The 16,018-nt window shown below is 38.2% G+C and overlaps 1 protein-coding gene across 1 annotated transcript in view; it reads right to left on the reverse strand.

The window, feature by feature from the left end:
• Positions 1–16,018, reverse strand: part of Rasa2 (RAS p21 protein activator 2) — a 107,828-nt gene that overhangs the window by 40,084 nt on the left and 51,726 nt on the right. The window contains exons 8-15 of the mRNA XM_057767331.1: positions 13,260–13,336; positions 12,086–12,187; positions 6,703–6,859; positions 6,264–6,412; positions 5,497–5,611; positions 4,831–4,905; positions 2,390–2,513; positions 131–237 (exon numbers count right to left, since the gene is read on the reverse strand). Coding sequence (XP_057623314.1) covers positions 131–237; positions 2,390–2,513; positions 4,831–4,905; positions 5,497–5,611; positions 6,264–6,412; positions 6,703–6,859; positions 12,086–12,187; positions 13,260–13,336 — 906 coding nt within the window. The remainder of the gene's footprint in view (positions 1–130; positions 238–2,389; positions 2,514–4,830; positions 4,906–5,496; positions 5,612–6,263; positions 6,413–6,702; positions 6,860–12,085; positions 12,188–13,259; positions 13,337–16,018) is intronic.

The following is a 16,018-nucleotide window of genomic DNA, read 5'->3' on the forward strand; positions in this document are numbered from 1 at the left end:
ACACCAACTTATCAGCAGTTAATCACATGTGAAATGTTTTAGCACAGCAGTAAAGGTATTTTATTTTTTTCTTCATTTTACTAAAAATAAAAAAATATGGAATAAAGCTTTGAGAGGAACAAACACTTACTGGATAATGAGGTCGCAAATGAAAAGTATGAGGTGATAGTATCGCTACAGCAAAGAAACGAAGAAACACAAAGCTGGTCACTGCAGAGTACTGAACATGAGGGTTATCTGCAGGGATAAAATGGTGAAATGTCATGCAAAAACACTAATTAAAAACCAAAGATGATAAAGTAAAAAAAAGAAAAAACATATGTAAATCATGTAGGACATGGAAAACAATCTGTAAAGTAAAAACTGATTTGTGGCTAAACTAAAAGGAGAAAATGCTGTAACTTAAATAAAATGAAAGACAAAGTTCTTACGCTTTTAAAGAAACATTTTTAACTTGAAAAATAGCCTTTTCTTCATATAGTCTTGAAATTACAACAAAAATAAAAGCAGGATCTAGCACTACTCAGTGGCAACACTGAATACCAAGGAGTAGTTTTTAGTTTTACAATTTTGTTACAAATCCACCCTAAAAATCTTGATTACATCAACCGCTGTATGCATGATTAATTTCGATTGTCTAGTTCACTGGATGGAAAATGCCTAGGATATCATAAACCACCTTTGTGTTTGTTTTTGAAAGGCATATTTGGCCCTGGCTCATTCCTACCCTCCCTCCCTCCTCACCGCCAGGAGGCCAGATGAGCTGAGTACCTGGCTGCAGGACACACCACAGGGTTTGCCTTGCCTCAGGCCTGACTAAAGCAACGGATCATGCGGATGTTGGACTGAAGCTCTGAAACTATGAACCCATAGAAATCTTTTATATCGTTTCTCTCAGGTATTTAATCACAAAAAGAAACATCAACAATTTAAAGACTAGAAATGACTAGGTGGAAATATTACTTTTAAAAACTACCAATATCTCACATACAGCTGCAGATGAGCTGCAGGCTGCTTGCAGCACTGACCGCTCATCTCCAGTACTTGTTTCCGACTGGAGCCAACAACTAACCTGACAACCAGATGCTAGAGAGGCGGGTGGTGAGGGAAAAAGCTTCCGGATTTGACAAATATGTCGAGTTTTAGCTCTTACAAATCACTCAGCAGGGAACATCACCAAGCTGTCCACTGTAGTGGTACTTACTTCCTACTGACTGCTTGCCCTGCTATCTATACTCCAGGTACTAAGAACAAATGAAATGTCAGTTTCATTACCTAATCAATGGGTGATGGCCTCAAACAATGTTAGGAGTAAAAAACAAGATAGGCTAGCAAGCAGGCAATGTGGTTATTTCCTAGCTCACTACTTTAAGATAGAATCTAATCAGCACTTCATCTGTATATATGTAGGATCAAGTCTCTGCCTTCTCTACTGATTACAAAGGTTAAAGACATTTATTTAAATCTAAATGCTTTATATCTTTATTATAAGTAGCCAAGAAACCTAAACCTGAATTCATATATAAGCTAGACAACTCAGTCATACTGTTTTAGTACTGGGTAAATTAAATAGAGGAACATACACATGCAAACATAATAAAATCTCTTTGGATGGTTAAAAAAGTTAATTTACAGTTTTATACAGATAGATAAACCTGGCTATTAATAAGTAGCTGCTTTGTTTATGTCTCCCCCCTCTGTTATGGGCAAATCTGCAATGGGCTTTGGCAAATTTATTTATGTAACAGAAATGAACTAAGTACTAAAAATAAGAGGTAGTAATTCATAACTTTATAAATTCTTTCCAATAAAAATCTTAATATAGCTAATTTTGCAAAATTAAGCATAATGATTTCTTGCTATATGTACCTCAAAATCTTATGTGCATTGGAACAAGTGTTTGTAAAGTCCAGAACTAGTTTTGGAAAAAAAAAAAAAAAAAAAAACTCATCACAGACGTCTTAGTACTCCAAGCTGTCAAATCTATTCAATTGTACGAAACTGATGGCTATTACTGCTTGAATATATGCACCTGGGGAAACAGCTGGAACAAAGGTGTCCTGTGTGTCCCACGGTTCCTAATATATAGCACATTACTTACATATTGCAGAAAATCTTACAGATCCAAATTTTCCTTCTTAAAAAAACTAATGATTTTGATTTGCTCTTTATATAAAGTTGTCTTTATACTGAAATAAAATGGATTGTATGTTTTGAGATTATAGGAAAAATAAGGCATTAAGTCTCTCAAAGAAGCTAGCATCATTTTGAAAAACATCTAGAAGACTGGGCCTATGCACAAACATCTCATACAGACAACATGGACATCATGTAGAAAAAAAAAAAAGAAAAAAAGAGATGATGTAATTGAGTATATCAAGGCACTTACTAGGAAATCTCTTAGTAGCCATTTGCCTCAGAGAATAAAAGATATCGCACATCACAGTGGGGCAGCTCACACTTGATCCTACAATTGTATTGAATACTTTGTCCACATAGTAGTGCAGATTCTCCTGCAGGGTTTAACAAAGTAAACACTAAGATTTCGACTTTCATACATCTTCAATAATCTTTATGAAAAAAAGTAATGGATATGAGATTTATTAGATGATGACAACCTAGTATTCTAAAGCCCTGTTTCCATTCTCCAAGTTCATTGAGTTAAAAGGGCAATCAACATCCTGACTTAATTTAATAAATTCAGACTTTCTAGACAGTCTATACGAGTAAATTTCACAAGAAGCATGGTAAATAAAATAATAAAAAAGAAAACCAGGGAAAGAACTCATGATAGACAGCGTTAGTACACTGTAACACAGTCAGTCACACTACTGTGAAAACCTGTGACTCCCACACAACTATAGATTTCTCAGAGGCAACTAAAATCATTATGTCACTTAGTCCGATGAGTCTGACCTGAAAGGAATAGTCAGAATGAAGGTTGCAACTAGCTGCAGTTTAAATCCATTATTATTATAGGCTATTGCCCCTACGGTTGGTTGCTCACTAGAACTGGAGCTAAGACCCTACTGCTAAAGATATCATGTGCTAGACTTCACGGTGTTAGAAGATATAATGCAGGCTGCTAATGGAGAATTGTCATTAAAAACTTTGAGCTGCAACCCTATATCCTGCACTACTAACCTTCCAGGCAACAGGGGTACCACTGTTTGGGGGATAAACAAGCACTTTCTGATTTGGATCTGCAGCCTGCTTCACAGGAGGGAATTCTCATTTGACACTGCAAACCTGTTCAAAATCTCATGGCTGGGATAAGGGTAGCTATGTAGTGGGGAAGCTATTGCTGCTGATATGCTAGATGGATATGCCTATCAAATCATCTTCTAAATATGTATGTATAAGTTCACAGATTAGTGATGTTCTTGGCTTTGGAGGCTCACAGTGCTGAGAGTAAGAGACTGTTGAGTGCGTAACCTGAAATGGGCATTCTATAACACCTCCCCTTTCTCACGGTTCAGGGACCATGACTAAAGAGAGGACAAAAAGAATCTAGGAGAAAGAGTGATCTTCCCATAACAGTACTTTAAGCACTACATGGCCACTGCACTCTTGAGTTCTCAGTAGTTATGATCATCAGAACAAGACTTATATAAACTCAAGCCCATCTACTATCCGTCATGGAGTGGGAAGGGGGCTTATAAGTCCCTGCCTATCCCTGAGGATCTACAAGCAATAAGTGGTTGCTGGGGGAGGTAGAAATTTTTTTTTGTGGTGCAACTATTGATAAATTGTCTATGCTACTGTAGTTAACTCCTCACTTCTTGTCCCTAAGTAAACTTACTAGAATACACATGAACTTACATGTACACACACACCAACATCAAAGTAGAAAAGCAGAAGGGCTAATAATTAAAACAAAAATTAAAAAAAAAAAGAAAAGAGGGTAGTTAGAGAGGCTCAGCAGCTAAGAACATATACTGCTCTTGCACAGAAAGAAGCGCTTGGGTTCTCAGCATCCACGCCAGGCAGCTCACCTCTGCCTACAACAACAGCTCAAGGAAATTCAAGGACTCTGGCTTCCACAGCATCTGTACTTCACATGAATATACCCAAATTGAAAAATAAGAAAGAAAGAAAAGTTGAAGGGGAAGACTAGTTGGAAAGAGGAAATCGATCAGTAGGAGAGGGAACAAAAGAGGATAAAAGGGGGTTAACATGATCAAAATACCTTATATGCATGTATGCAAATGTAACACGACCTATTATTATCTATAATATATGCTAACAAAAGATTAGCTTCCAGAGAACCAGAGTTCAGTTCCTAGCACCCATATTACAGCTCACAACTGCCTGTAACTCCAGTTCCAGAAGATCTGAAGTCCTCTCGGGCTTCTGCTGGCACCGGCATTTATGTGCACACATCCATACACAGTACCTCTAAACACACAGATATAATTAAAAATGCAAAGCTAAAAAGCTTGAGAATAAAATAAGGTAAAATCAATACTAGAAAATGTTCTGAAAAACAAAGACTAATGTAAAGAATAAATAACGTTGTTTCCAGACACATGGCATTATGGGGGAGACAGGGTAGATAAACGGCTAAGTGGTTAAGAACACTTATGTTCTTGCAGAGGATCTGGGTTTGATTTTCAGCCCCAATGTGGTAGCTCACAACCATCTACACCTCTATTTTCAGATAATCCAATACCATCTTCTGATCTCCATAGGTACCAATCATACATGTGGTACACAGCTCACACACAGGCAAAACACTTATACGCATAAAACAAACCATTTATGGGAGTTAGGTATAACATTAAAATAAAAAAAAACAATGGAGTTATAAACTACATCATATAAACTTACCTTATTATTTTCTACATTATCTCCCTCTTTCAACTTAACAGGATCTATTTCACAGGATTTCGAGGATTCACATATCTGGAAAATACATGTATTTTTCAGTTACTGTACTTTCCTAGGTAATTTGAAAACATGAAAGTAATTATTTTTCTTATAATATAAAAATTAAATCCAACGAAGTTTAAAGCCCCCACCTGAAGGTAACATGTACAATGTAGACAATATTCTGAAGAACTGTATCAAAATTGTTTAATGCCGCAGTAAAAATATAAGGAATAATAATGTAGGTTGATGTGCCTTGTGGGTAAAAATCCACAGATGAGAAAGGAATTTACTGATAAAGTGTCTATCCTATTCCTTCAGTAGCTCACGAATGGTCAGATCCTTCTAATCAACACATTACTTCTTGAAAGAGAAGCAGTGGTTCTCAACCTTCCTTATGCTGAGATCCTTTAATATAGCTGTTCCTCATGTTGTGGGACCTCCCCCCAGCCATAAAATCATTCTTGCTGCTACTTCATAACTATAATTTTGCTACTTTACGAATCGCAATGTAACTATGTGATGTGCAGATGGTCTTAAGAGACCTCTGTGAAAGGGTAGTTTGACCCACAGGTTGAGAACCACTGCTCAGATGGTCAGACGCTGGCAGTGAGGCATTCTCTGTACCTCATCTAGAACAGGCTTTAATGTGACTTTCAAGTAGTGCCCTCCCACTATTTTCATCATCTCATCCAGACACCGAGTTGCCAGGGAATTTCCTCTAAAAATTGTGCTTGCATCTCTGAAACAGAAATAGGAAGATATAAAAATCAAGCACAGCAAAAAGGGAAGAAAAAGTTTTAAAACAGTAACATTTTGACTTTGATTATATATGCAATTTTAGTAATTGTTATTACTAACAGGAAAATTTGCTGACATTAAGTGTTTCTAAAATTACCAAAACTATTTTCTGAAAATGATAATATCAGATTAAAAAAGAAACTATGAAATAAAAAAATATAACGTAGGTACGGGTACATAAAATGATGGTGTTGCTTTACTATGATGGGAATGGAAAGCATTTGATTGCTCTTTATATTATCCTATGTGTGCCTTATAAAGTGTTCTTGCTATCTGACTTGTGGCATGTGAACCACTGCATCCAGAAGCCAAGATCAGTAACAAAGGAAACTGTACGGCGGAATTAAACACATTCCCTTATTAACTGGTCCTTACTGTTGTTGGATTCTGTTTGGTTAACTTTAAGAACTGTCTTTTGTTACTGAGTAGGGAGTTTTCACCTGCTCTGTAGTAAACTTGGTCAATACAAAAAAAAACCAAACAAACAAACAAAAAAAAAAACAACAAAAAAAAACAGACTATAAAAACAATCTGGCAAATCAAAGTTCAATTTTAACAACACATAATTAACATCTGATGATTACAGTTCTTACTGGGTGTCCTTCAAGTCCAGTTCAGCCACCGCAGTGATAAAAGGAACCAGTTTATTGTGATGCAGCAAGAGTCGAACGAGAGGCAAAACAGCATCCTTTTGATCTTGACATATTTCACCCAGAATATAAGCAGCTGAGGCAGATACTGGCTAGGATACAGAATGGTAGAAAAGAAGCACAGACTCAAAAAAGCAGGGCTACAGGTTCAATCTGTGGATGTAATTTAAATACACTCCGTAATTACAATATGTATAAAATAGTATTTAGTTTTCTGAATTCTAATCAGATATAAAATGTGAAGCACAAATCAGCACTCTGGCTCAGAGGCATTAAATACACAAACTTTTTAAGCACTGACATTATGAAATCTTTTCTTCATCATTTACAGGATTAGTTTAGCCTTTCACATTGAGTCATACATGTAAGATTTCTAAAATACCTGAACATCTGGTGATTTTAGCAGCAGAGTTTTCAAGGGATCATAGTATTCTGATGGAAGCACATAGTCTTCTGTATAACACAGAGTTAATCGAAGAGATCCCAGGTCATCAGTTTTAGATGACTTGTTTCCATTGTCTCTTGGTTGTAGCAAGTACCTAAAGTAAAAATAGTGTCAACTCCAAGAGATGGTAACGAGAAACAAGCAAGTGGGATAAACAAACAGGTGAGCTAATGAAAAATAAACAAGCTGGGAGTGAAGCTGAGTGGTGACATGTGTTCTCATCATATTCCATCTCCAGCACGTCAACAAAGTATGTACATACACAGAGGAATTATTGGCAAAGATGGAATTTAAACTAAGCAGTTTGATTCTAGAATACACGATCCATAACCACTATCTAAGTCATCACATATATGTTCTAGTATGTTGTTAAGTAGAAATAGAAACATGTACGGGTTGGTGTGGTAGTGTGTGCACTTGGGAGGATTCTGAGTTTCAGGTCAGCCTAGGCTACCTAGTTTCAACAAAACAAAACAAATAAATCAATGAAAACGATATACATGTATTTGCCTATATATACAGAAAATATTCCCAGAAACTAGGGAACAGTAGCTAGCTCACAAAATGGACCTAGTTGAGAAGCTGAGGGGGGCAGAAGGCAGGATTCTCTTCTGAATCTTTTTATCTAGAAATGGTTTTGGGTACATTGCCTATTAAAAAAAAATATTAGCCGGGTGGCAGTGGCACACACCTTTAAGAGGCAAAGGCAAGGAATCTCTGAGTTTGAGGCCAGCCTGGTCTACAGAGAGAGTTCCAGGACAGCCAGAACTGTTAGACAAAGAAACTATTGCCACCATCACCCCCCCAGATCAGATCAAATCAAATCAAATCAAATTCTATTATCTACACAAGGAAAAGTGAAAATTAGCTAGTATCAACATGAACAAGACAAAGCTAACATCTGACTTAACTATCACCATTAAAACAAAACAAAACAAAACAAAAAGGTTAAGGAGGTAACTCACTAAGAAAAAAAGGGGGGGAGGCTGTCAAGATGGCTCAGTGGGTAAAAGCACTTGCTGACTGTCAGAACATGGTCTAAGAATGGAATCATGGGAGGGGAATTCTGAGTGCTTGTGAGAAAACTACAAGAGTCTTCTGACCCCAGTTTCTTAAACAAACAAAACCAGGGAATTATTCTTGGACTTTGTTTTTATGCTCCCCCAGGTGTAGTGGGAAGAGTGAGTTTTCTTTGGTCGCTCATTACAACTGGCTGTTGTTTATGTGCGTCTACGGAGAACATGGTTGTTTGCCACATGCAGCCTGTCCCTGGGACTATAAACTTTACTCCAGGGATTCTTCTTTATCATCCGAGTATAAACTGTTTCCTGCTCTGAATGGTGTTGGTTACTGCGTGAGACTTTAGTCTGTTTCATTTTTAGGCTCTATTCTCCCATGTCCTTGACCAAGAAAAGCCAACTAGAGAGATACACAGATGACAACCTTAGTTTGATACCCAGAAGCCAGATGATGGCAACAGAGGAACAATTCCCATAGGAGTTCACATGCTACACACACAGACACACACGGACATACCTGGACATGGACACACACAGAGATAAGTAAATAGATAAATGCAACAAAAAACTTAAAAAGAAAGGGAAAAGTGATTGAGTCATGTTATAATCTAGAGAAATGGCACAGCGGTTAAAAACACTTGCTGCTTTTGCAGAGGGCCTTGGGATTGACTCTTAGCACCCACATGGTGGCTCACAATAATCTGTAACTCCAGCGCCAGGGCATCTGACACCCTTTTCTGACCTCCACAAGCACCAGGCACACATGTAGTACACGCACATACATGCAGGAAAACACTTATACACATAAAATCAAAGTCTTAAAAAAATAAATTGGAACCATTAAAAACCAGTTTTTAGAAGTCCAATATAATAGGCAAACACTAATAGAAATTATTGGAAAAAAAGAAAATAGAAAAGCTTCAAACAATATTACTGCCTATATGACCGTTTGCATGATCAAAATTAAAAATAATTATGGTGTTTTCATGCAGCTACCACTGGCCCCACTAGAGGGCGCTACAGCTCTACAAGTGATGAAGGCAACAAACAGCCCTCAGCTAAAATAAAAAGGCATTATTATTTTTGTATTTCCCCACAACGTACATTATACACATAGACTAGCAGATTCTATTCTTTTATGCTACATAAGTTTTGGCATTTATGCTTCTGACAGACTAAAATATTCGTATCATTAGGAGCTGGAGAAATGGCTCAGTGGTTAAGATCATAGCAAGGGACTTGAGTTCAATTCTTAGCACCCATATGTGGCAGCTACAACTACCTGTAATTCCAGTTTCAGAGGGTCCAACGATTCTGACCTCAAAGACACCAGTATTTAAGTACACATAAAAATATTTATACTATTGACAAAAGAAATTAAAATTACTTACTGTCTGTTAATATTCCACAGTCTGTCAAGGTGGAGAGTTTTGTCAAATTTGCAAAGTGTATCAAGAAACAGTGTCATTGAATACATGATATGGGGAAGAGTTCTAGTAAGTTTTGGTGGGCCCAGGGAGATACAATGACTCATTTTTCTCTTCTGTATTAAAAGGTATGGAATATTATTTTAAAGGCTTAAAAACTAATATCAGAAATTTTCATGGAGATGTAAGAAAGTATAACATATGGAGGGGGCAAACACTGATACATTTTTCTTAATGATAAAGTCATCTCCCCTCCTCTCTGGATGTATTTAGAAATTATACAAAATGTCATTAGAGAGACCAATACAACTTAGATCTGCTCTAGAGGAGTTAAAAATAAAATTTAAAAAGTCTAAATGCAGTCTTTAAGGAGACTATGAGATAGCAAAATCCAAATGAGGAGTGCCAATGGCTAGACAAAGAGGCAGGCTCTTTTAAAGGCAAGTCAGACCAAAAAGAAACATCGGCATACTCAGTATCAGCCATGGTGGTGCACACCTTCAATCTCAGAACTCAGAAGGCAGAGACAGGCAAATCTTGAGTTCAAGGCCAGCATGGTCTACACAGCAAGGTCCAGGCTAGTCAAGGATACATATTAAAACTCTCTTGGGAAACAAAACAACAAAAATCAAACAAAACTACAACAAAACCAATCCCTAGGTTCTCAAATGTCAACCTCTTCCAGGCAGCAGAAAGTGAGTTCTAAAAAGTGGTTCTCACGGCTAACATTCCACAGTGTGCACACCACATCATCTGAATCCATTCCACAGTGTGTACACCACATCATCTGAATCCATTCCACAGTGTGTGCACACCACATCATCTAAACCCATTCCACAGTGTACACACCACATCATCTAAACCCATTCCACAGTGTGCACACCACATCATCTGAATCCATTCCACAGTGTGTGCACCACATCATCTGAACCCATTCCACAGTGTGCACACCACATCATCTGAATCCATTCCACAGTGTGCACACCACATCATCTGAATCCATTCCACAGTGTGTACACCACATCATCTAAACCCGTTCACTCATCAACATTTTTCTATCAAGGATGAAATCCTAGCATTTGTGGTAATCCATCTGGAACTGGAGGTCATTTTATCATATGAAATAGGCAGAGAAAGATAAAGGCCACACGTTATTCATTTGTGAAAGCTAAAGTTGATCCACATAAGAAAATAGAATTACTAGAAGGCAGGAGGGGAGAAGGGGTGCAGAAAAGGTAGGGAGTAGGCTCTAAATGCAGCTGTGGGAGTAGTAGCTCTCAAGTTTATAACCCAATAGGTTAGTAACTATGGTCTACAACACCTGATATTACATTTTAGCATATTTTTCCCTTAAAGATTTATTTATTATACATACAGTGTTCTGTCTCCATGTATGCCTGTAGGCCAGAAGAGGGCACCAGATCGCATTATAGATGGCTGTGAGTCACCACATGGGTGCTGGGAATTGAACTCAGGACCTCTGGAAAAGCAGCCAGTGCTCTTAACCTCTGAGCCATCTCTCCAGCCTCATTTTAGCATAATTAGTTTCCCAACACACAGACATGATATTTGAGATGGAATTGATCATTACACGTAAGCAAGCACAAGTACCACATTCCATGTTAGAAGTGATCTTTAAAGGGAGTGGCAGAAGTTGGACAGACGGCTTGATGAAGTGACGGCTTGATGAAGTGACGGCTTGATGAAGTGCTTGCTACGTAAGCGTGAGGACCCGGGTTTGAATTCCCAGTACCCACATAAAAGCTGGGCTTAGTAGTATGCACACCTGTAATCCTTGCTCAGGGGAGGTAAAGACAGGTGGATCCCTGGAGCTCACTGACCCTAGCTAATCAGTGCGCTCTGGATTCAAGTCCTTTTGATGAAGGTACCCAGTGTCAAGTTCCATTCTTTACATACACATACATGTGAACATAACCACATGAACGAGCACCCCCAACACACACACGATAACTGAGAAAGGCAAGTTTCTACGTACTCAATTGAACACCAATCTAGGAAGAGACACTGGCAAAGAGACGCAAAGGGACAGGATACACTAGTTTTAAAGGGCTACAGACAGACAAAAAGTTTCACACTGAAGTATGAATTTACTGTCTGAACATTAAGTTTAGTAACATGAATGTAGTATCACCACTAGAGTCATGAAAAAGTCAAATAAAACTATAGTCAATATTGAGCTCTCAGAGCTCCTAAACAGTGAATCAGTCCAATGACAACACTCCACACTCATCACGGTTATCTGCATTCTTAATAGTGTGTGCTGAAGGAAAATCATAGGCCACTCCCCACAAACAACTGCATGCTCTGAGTCCTCTGGCTCTAAGCCATAGTTTCTGTGACCAAAAAGTCAAAGATCTAAACTACTATGTTAGATGACTATGAACAAGCATCTTCTCATAAGGGGTTCATGAAATGGCTATGGTTTTCAATTTCTTAGATTTAATATTTCATTTTTATTTTTAGTGTGTGTGTCTGTGTCTATGAGTGTATGCACAGGCGCCCATCAAGACCAAAGTGAGCACTGGATTCTTGGGAGCTAAAGTTAAAGCCACTTCTTTGTGAGTGCTAGGATCTGAAACGCAAATGCAGTCCAGATAGAGCAGCGAGCTCACCCATTTCTACAGCCCCGAGATTTCATTTTTAAACAGAAAAATATTCCTAGATAACTAAGTTCTTTTACCTCAGTATCACAGATCAAATATCATAACTATTAAAGTGCTTATTTTTCCTCTAATAACAAATTCATAACCAAATTAATGTCAGTAGCTTTTGACCTACTCCCAGCAAGCATACATCCTTATTAAAGGGCATTATTAGGGTGTCTTTAGTTCACGACAGCATATGTCTTCTTACCAGGCTTGATGAGAGGAGTCGTTTCTTAACACACTCACAGGAACCTTAATTTCACCCAGGAAAACATCTTGGACTAGGTTTTCATTATTCCACAAATCAATCCTGAAAATTGAAAACCTGGCTTCAGTCTTTGTGAGCCATGCTGAAGTTTCAAGTAGTTTTGGTGTGTACTGCAGCATTAATTTTACATGCTTAAAGGAGATGCTAAGCATCATCATGTACTCCATTATCCAGACTCTGAGAGCAAAGTACTACAGTAACTTTTATTGGAAAATCACAATTTAAATTCTAAATTACATTTCTATTTATTAATTTGGGGGAGGGGCACATGCCACTGAGTACATGTGAAGCTCAGGGGACAATTACAGGACTTGGAATTTTCCTCTCGTCGTGTATGGGTGCCAGGGATAGAACTCAGGTAGAATGGCTTGGCAACCAGTGCCTGTGCCAGCTTAGCCATCTCCTTCGGCATACTTTAACAGTCTAGAAAGAGAAACTTACGTTTTCTAAGTTTGAAAGTTTGTTTTTTCTTTAATCTGTAGCAGTAAGGACAAAACAGTTACTTAACTGAATTTGAAAAAACAAACCAATATAAAAGTACAGTTTCTCTTCTGAAGATAATTAATACGTAAGACTGGTGACTTAGAAAAACATCACCTACCACTGTGAATACATGATTAATGTGCCTTTTAGGTAACACACTGTTAACATCACACCTACACATGCATTTGCCAAAGTTTCCTTTCCAAAACAGCATAGATATTTATTTAAGACCTATGAAATATCACAAACTTCAAACACATGCACCTGTGGCGTTATCTCCTTACCTCACTCAAATTTCTGATAGTCAGCAGATATGTTAAGAAGAATAAAAAAATTATTCCTAAATTGGCTTAAATATAATTGCTTTTCCATTCATTATACTATAACCAGATAGTTAAGGAACAGTTAAATTAAGAGAAAATGGAAAACAGAATAGGTGAAATTAGGTTGTCTTTGCTCACACAAGAAATATACTTTGGCATTTCTGAAAAGAAATCAGATTTTGAAAAGATATCTTGGATTAAATTAGATGTCTGTTCCTCTAAGTTTCTTCTACCAATGTGGTAGAGAGTATTCTATCAAAGTTCACACAGGAAAAATCACTTCTCTAGGAAAAACACAAGGCACACACCTGATTTCCAATTTTTCAATGTCCTCTTCTTCTACTTGGAACTGGGACTTCCTGGTATAACTACTGGATCTGGTTACCTATAAACAAAAATATTTTAGTAAAAGAACATTTTAAAGCATCTTTTTCTATCGTAAGTTCAAAAATGAAAATTCCCAAATATTTAACTACAAATATAGAAAGAGTCAAGAGTGGAAGTAATTTTCCAAAGCATGGAAGGCGCACTGACGAGCACCAGGGAGCTAAGGAAGGGTTGCACACAAGTCGCAGGCACCGCATCTGGTTCCCAGTCTGCCAGCAACACAAAGAAGAAAACACTGTGTTTAACGGGCTACACTTCTAAAACCACCTCAGGTCTTCCCTACCTTTCTCACAGCACACCACCCTACTCTTAATGCCTTCTCACATTTTTGCTGAAAATATCAAGGCTGCTGAGCAGAAACTTCCAGCTGAACATCCACTTCCCACCTCAGGCCTCTCTACTGGAATCTCCCTAAGACTACCTCTTCCACCTCCTCCAAGCCAGCTCCCTCCCCAGTGCATTTAAGAATGTGCTGTAAGTATGTATCTATCTTAATTACAGCCTCTAGTCTAAGAAAACTTTTCCTCTTAAATCATAGTCCTCCTGTCTCCTCTTTCAGACAACTACCTTAAAAGTAATCCATTCTAGAGCCTGTACTTCCTCACCACCTACTCAGGACAGTAACCACTTTATCACCAGCTTCCTTATAGCGCACCCTTGTAAAATCTCTCTCCATCACCAAACCTGCAGTCTACTGACATTCCTTAGTGTCCCTCCGATCTGTTCCAGAAGAGCTCTTTGCTTTGAGTTTACCCGCGGATTATCCTGCCACCTCTTGCTACTCTCTTTTCTTCCTCGGAATCTACACAGGTGCCACTCTGTTTCTATCGTTCTAAAAACAACTTAAAGATACACGGTGGTGCCTGACTTACAAAGTGTTATCATGTCCATCATCTCTTTGAGGCAGGCAGGGCTATATTTACTATCCTGTCTTAAAAATGAAGAAGCTACAGTACAAAAATTAAGCAGCACTTAGAAGCTGAATAGTTAGTGCAGAGCTTCTTTGGTTTTCTTCTGTTGCATCTCTTCACTCCCTTGGCTTTCCTGGTTCTATAGCAAATCTTGTATTGTGTTTTTTTTTCTTTTTTTCTTTCTTTTGGTTTGTATAGCCCTGGTTGTCCTGAAGCTCTTTTTATAGACCAGGCTGGCCTTGAACTCACAGAGATCTGCCTGCTTCTGCCTCCCAAGTTCTGGGATTAAAGGTGTGCACCACCACCGCCTGACTGCAAATCTTGTATTGTGATCTACAGTTCTCACCTCTCATATTTCAATCATGAACTGTCCCGTTAGCAGATGTTATTTCTTTCTAAGGCTCACTATGTAGTTGAGACTGACCTTGAAATTCTGATTTTCCTGTCTATCAAGGACTGGGATCACAGGCATGCACCACATCCGATGCCTGGTGAAAGATTTTTACATGGGTCCTCAGGTACTTCTAATTTTTTTTCCATTTTCCTCCTATACCCAGTTATCTTGACCTGGAGTATCTTTCTTCTCTGCCCTCTCTGAGCTGTTTGAACACTGAAACCATAACTTTTTAGGCACCTGCTGACAGATGACAGTTACTTCTTTCCAGGCTCAAGGATAGTCCATGACTACAAGTAAAGCATCTCCAGCCCGGTGCTGGGAAGATCTCATCCACCAGTTTATCCTGTCTTTCTATTCTTTTTTTTTTTTTGAGGGGAGGGGGTAAAATAGTTTATTTTTATTTAATGTTTATTGGTGTTTTACAGGCACGTGTGTCTGTGTAAGGATGTCAGAAGCCTGGAACTGAAGTTACAGACGGCTGTGAGCTTCTATGTGGGTGCAGGGAACTGAACCCAGGTCCTCTGGAAGAGCAGTCAGTGCTCTTAACCGCTGAGCCATCTCTCCAGCCTCCATCTTTTTATTCTTAACTTTAGTTATTTTCTTATTAAACTTGGTTAAATCATTATTCAGATGTTCTTTCTCTGTAATATTCTCTCTGTACTCAGTTATGGAAAACTAGTCTTCCTCTGGAATGTTTTGACGCTGAGCCCAAGCAGCATGTGCCGCCCGTTATAGCTGGATATATGTATATCTGTGTGTGCTTTCTGATGTCTCATCCATCTTTATAACCTGTCAAAGGGCTCAATGAATACATGTTTCAAGGCCTGACAGGTAAATTATTATGGCGAGCAGATCTGACCCTGACTTTCAAAAAGTTACTTGCTTGTTATGAGGCCCTATATATAGTGAACTCTAACCCATCAGAGGTGTGAACAACATGCAAAAGACAGTAACTTTGGAAGCAGCTTTTTAAAAATTGTAATCTTCTTCATGTTCTCATGGTTAGACATAACAGCCATTACTAATGTAGAAAACAGCAAGTCCTCCAGAAAGGAAGTCTCTTGCATTAGCTTCTACCCCCACCCCCACCCCATTTCCTACTCCTCCTTGGTATTTTCTTACAGTAATCTGGCATGAGTAGGGGCACTCCGGCATTCTCTCCAAAACAGAGAAGAATACAGAAGAAAAACTTTAAGATGTAACTATCTACAAATTGTTCTCACATATTAATATCAACTGCAACTCATTCTGTTATTACACAATCGTTTAGAGATTTTGATTTTTAAATTTTTCTATAGTCTTCAATTCATATAAAAAAGGATTTATTAAATACTCGAAAGAATGTCAAAGCACTGTATTTGGGACAATTTCA

This window comes from Chionomys nivalis, chromosome 4, assembly GCF_950005125.1.
Source record: "Chionomys nivalis chromosome 4, mChiNiv1.1, whole genome shotgun sequence".
In the NCBI taxonomy this organism is placed as follows: Eukaryota; Metazoa; Chordata; class Mammalia; order Rodentia; family Cricetidae; genus Chionomys; species Chionomys nivalis.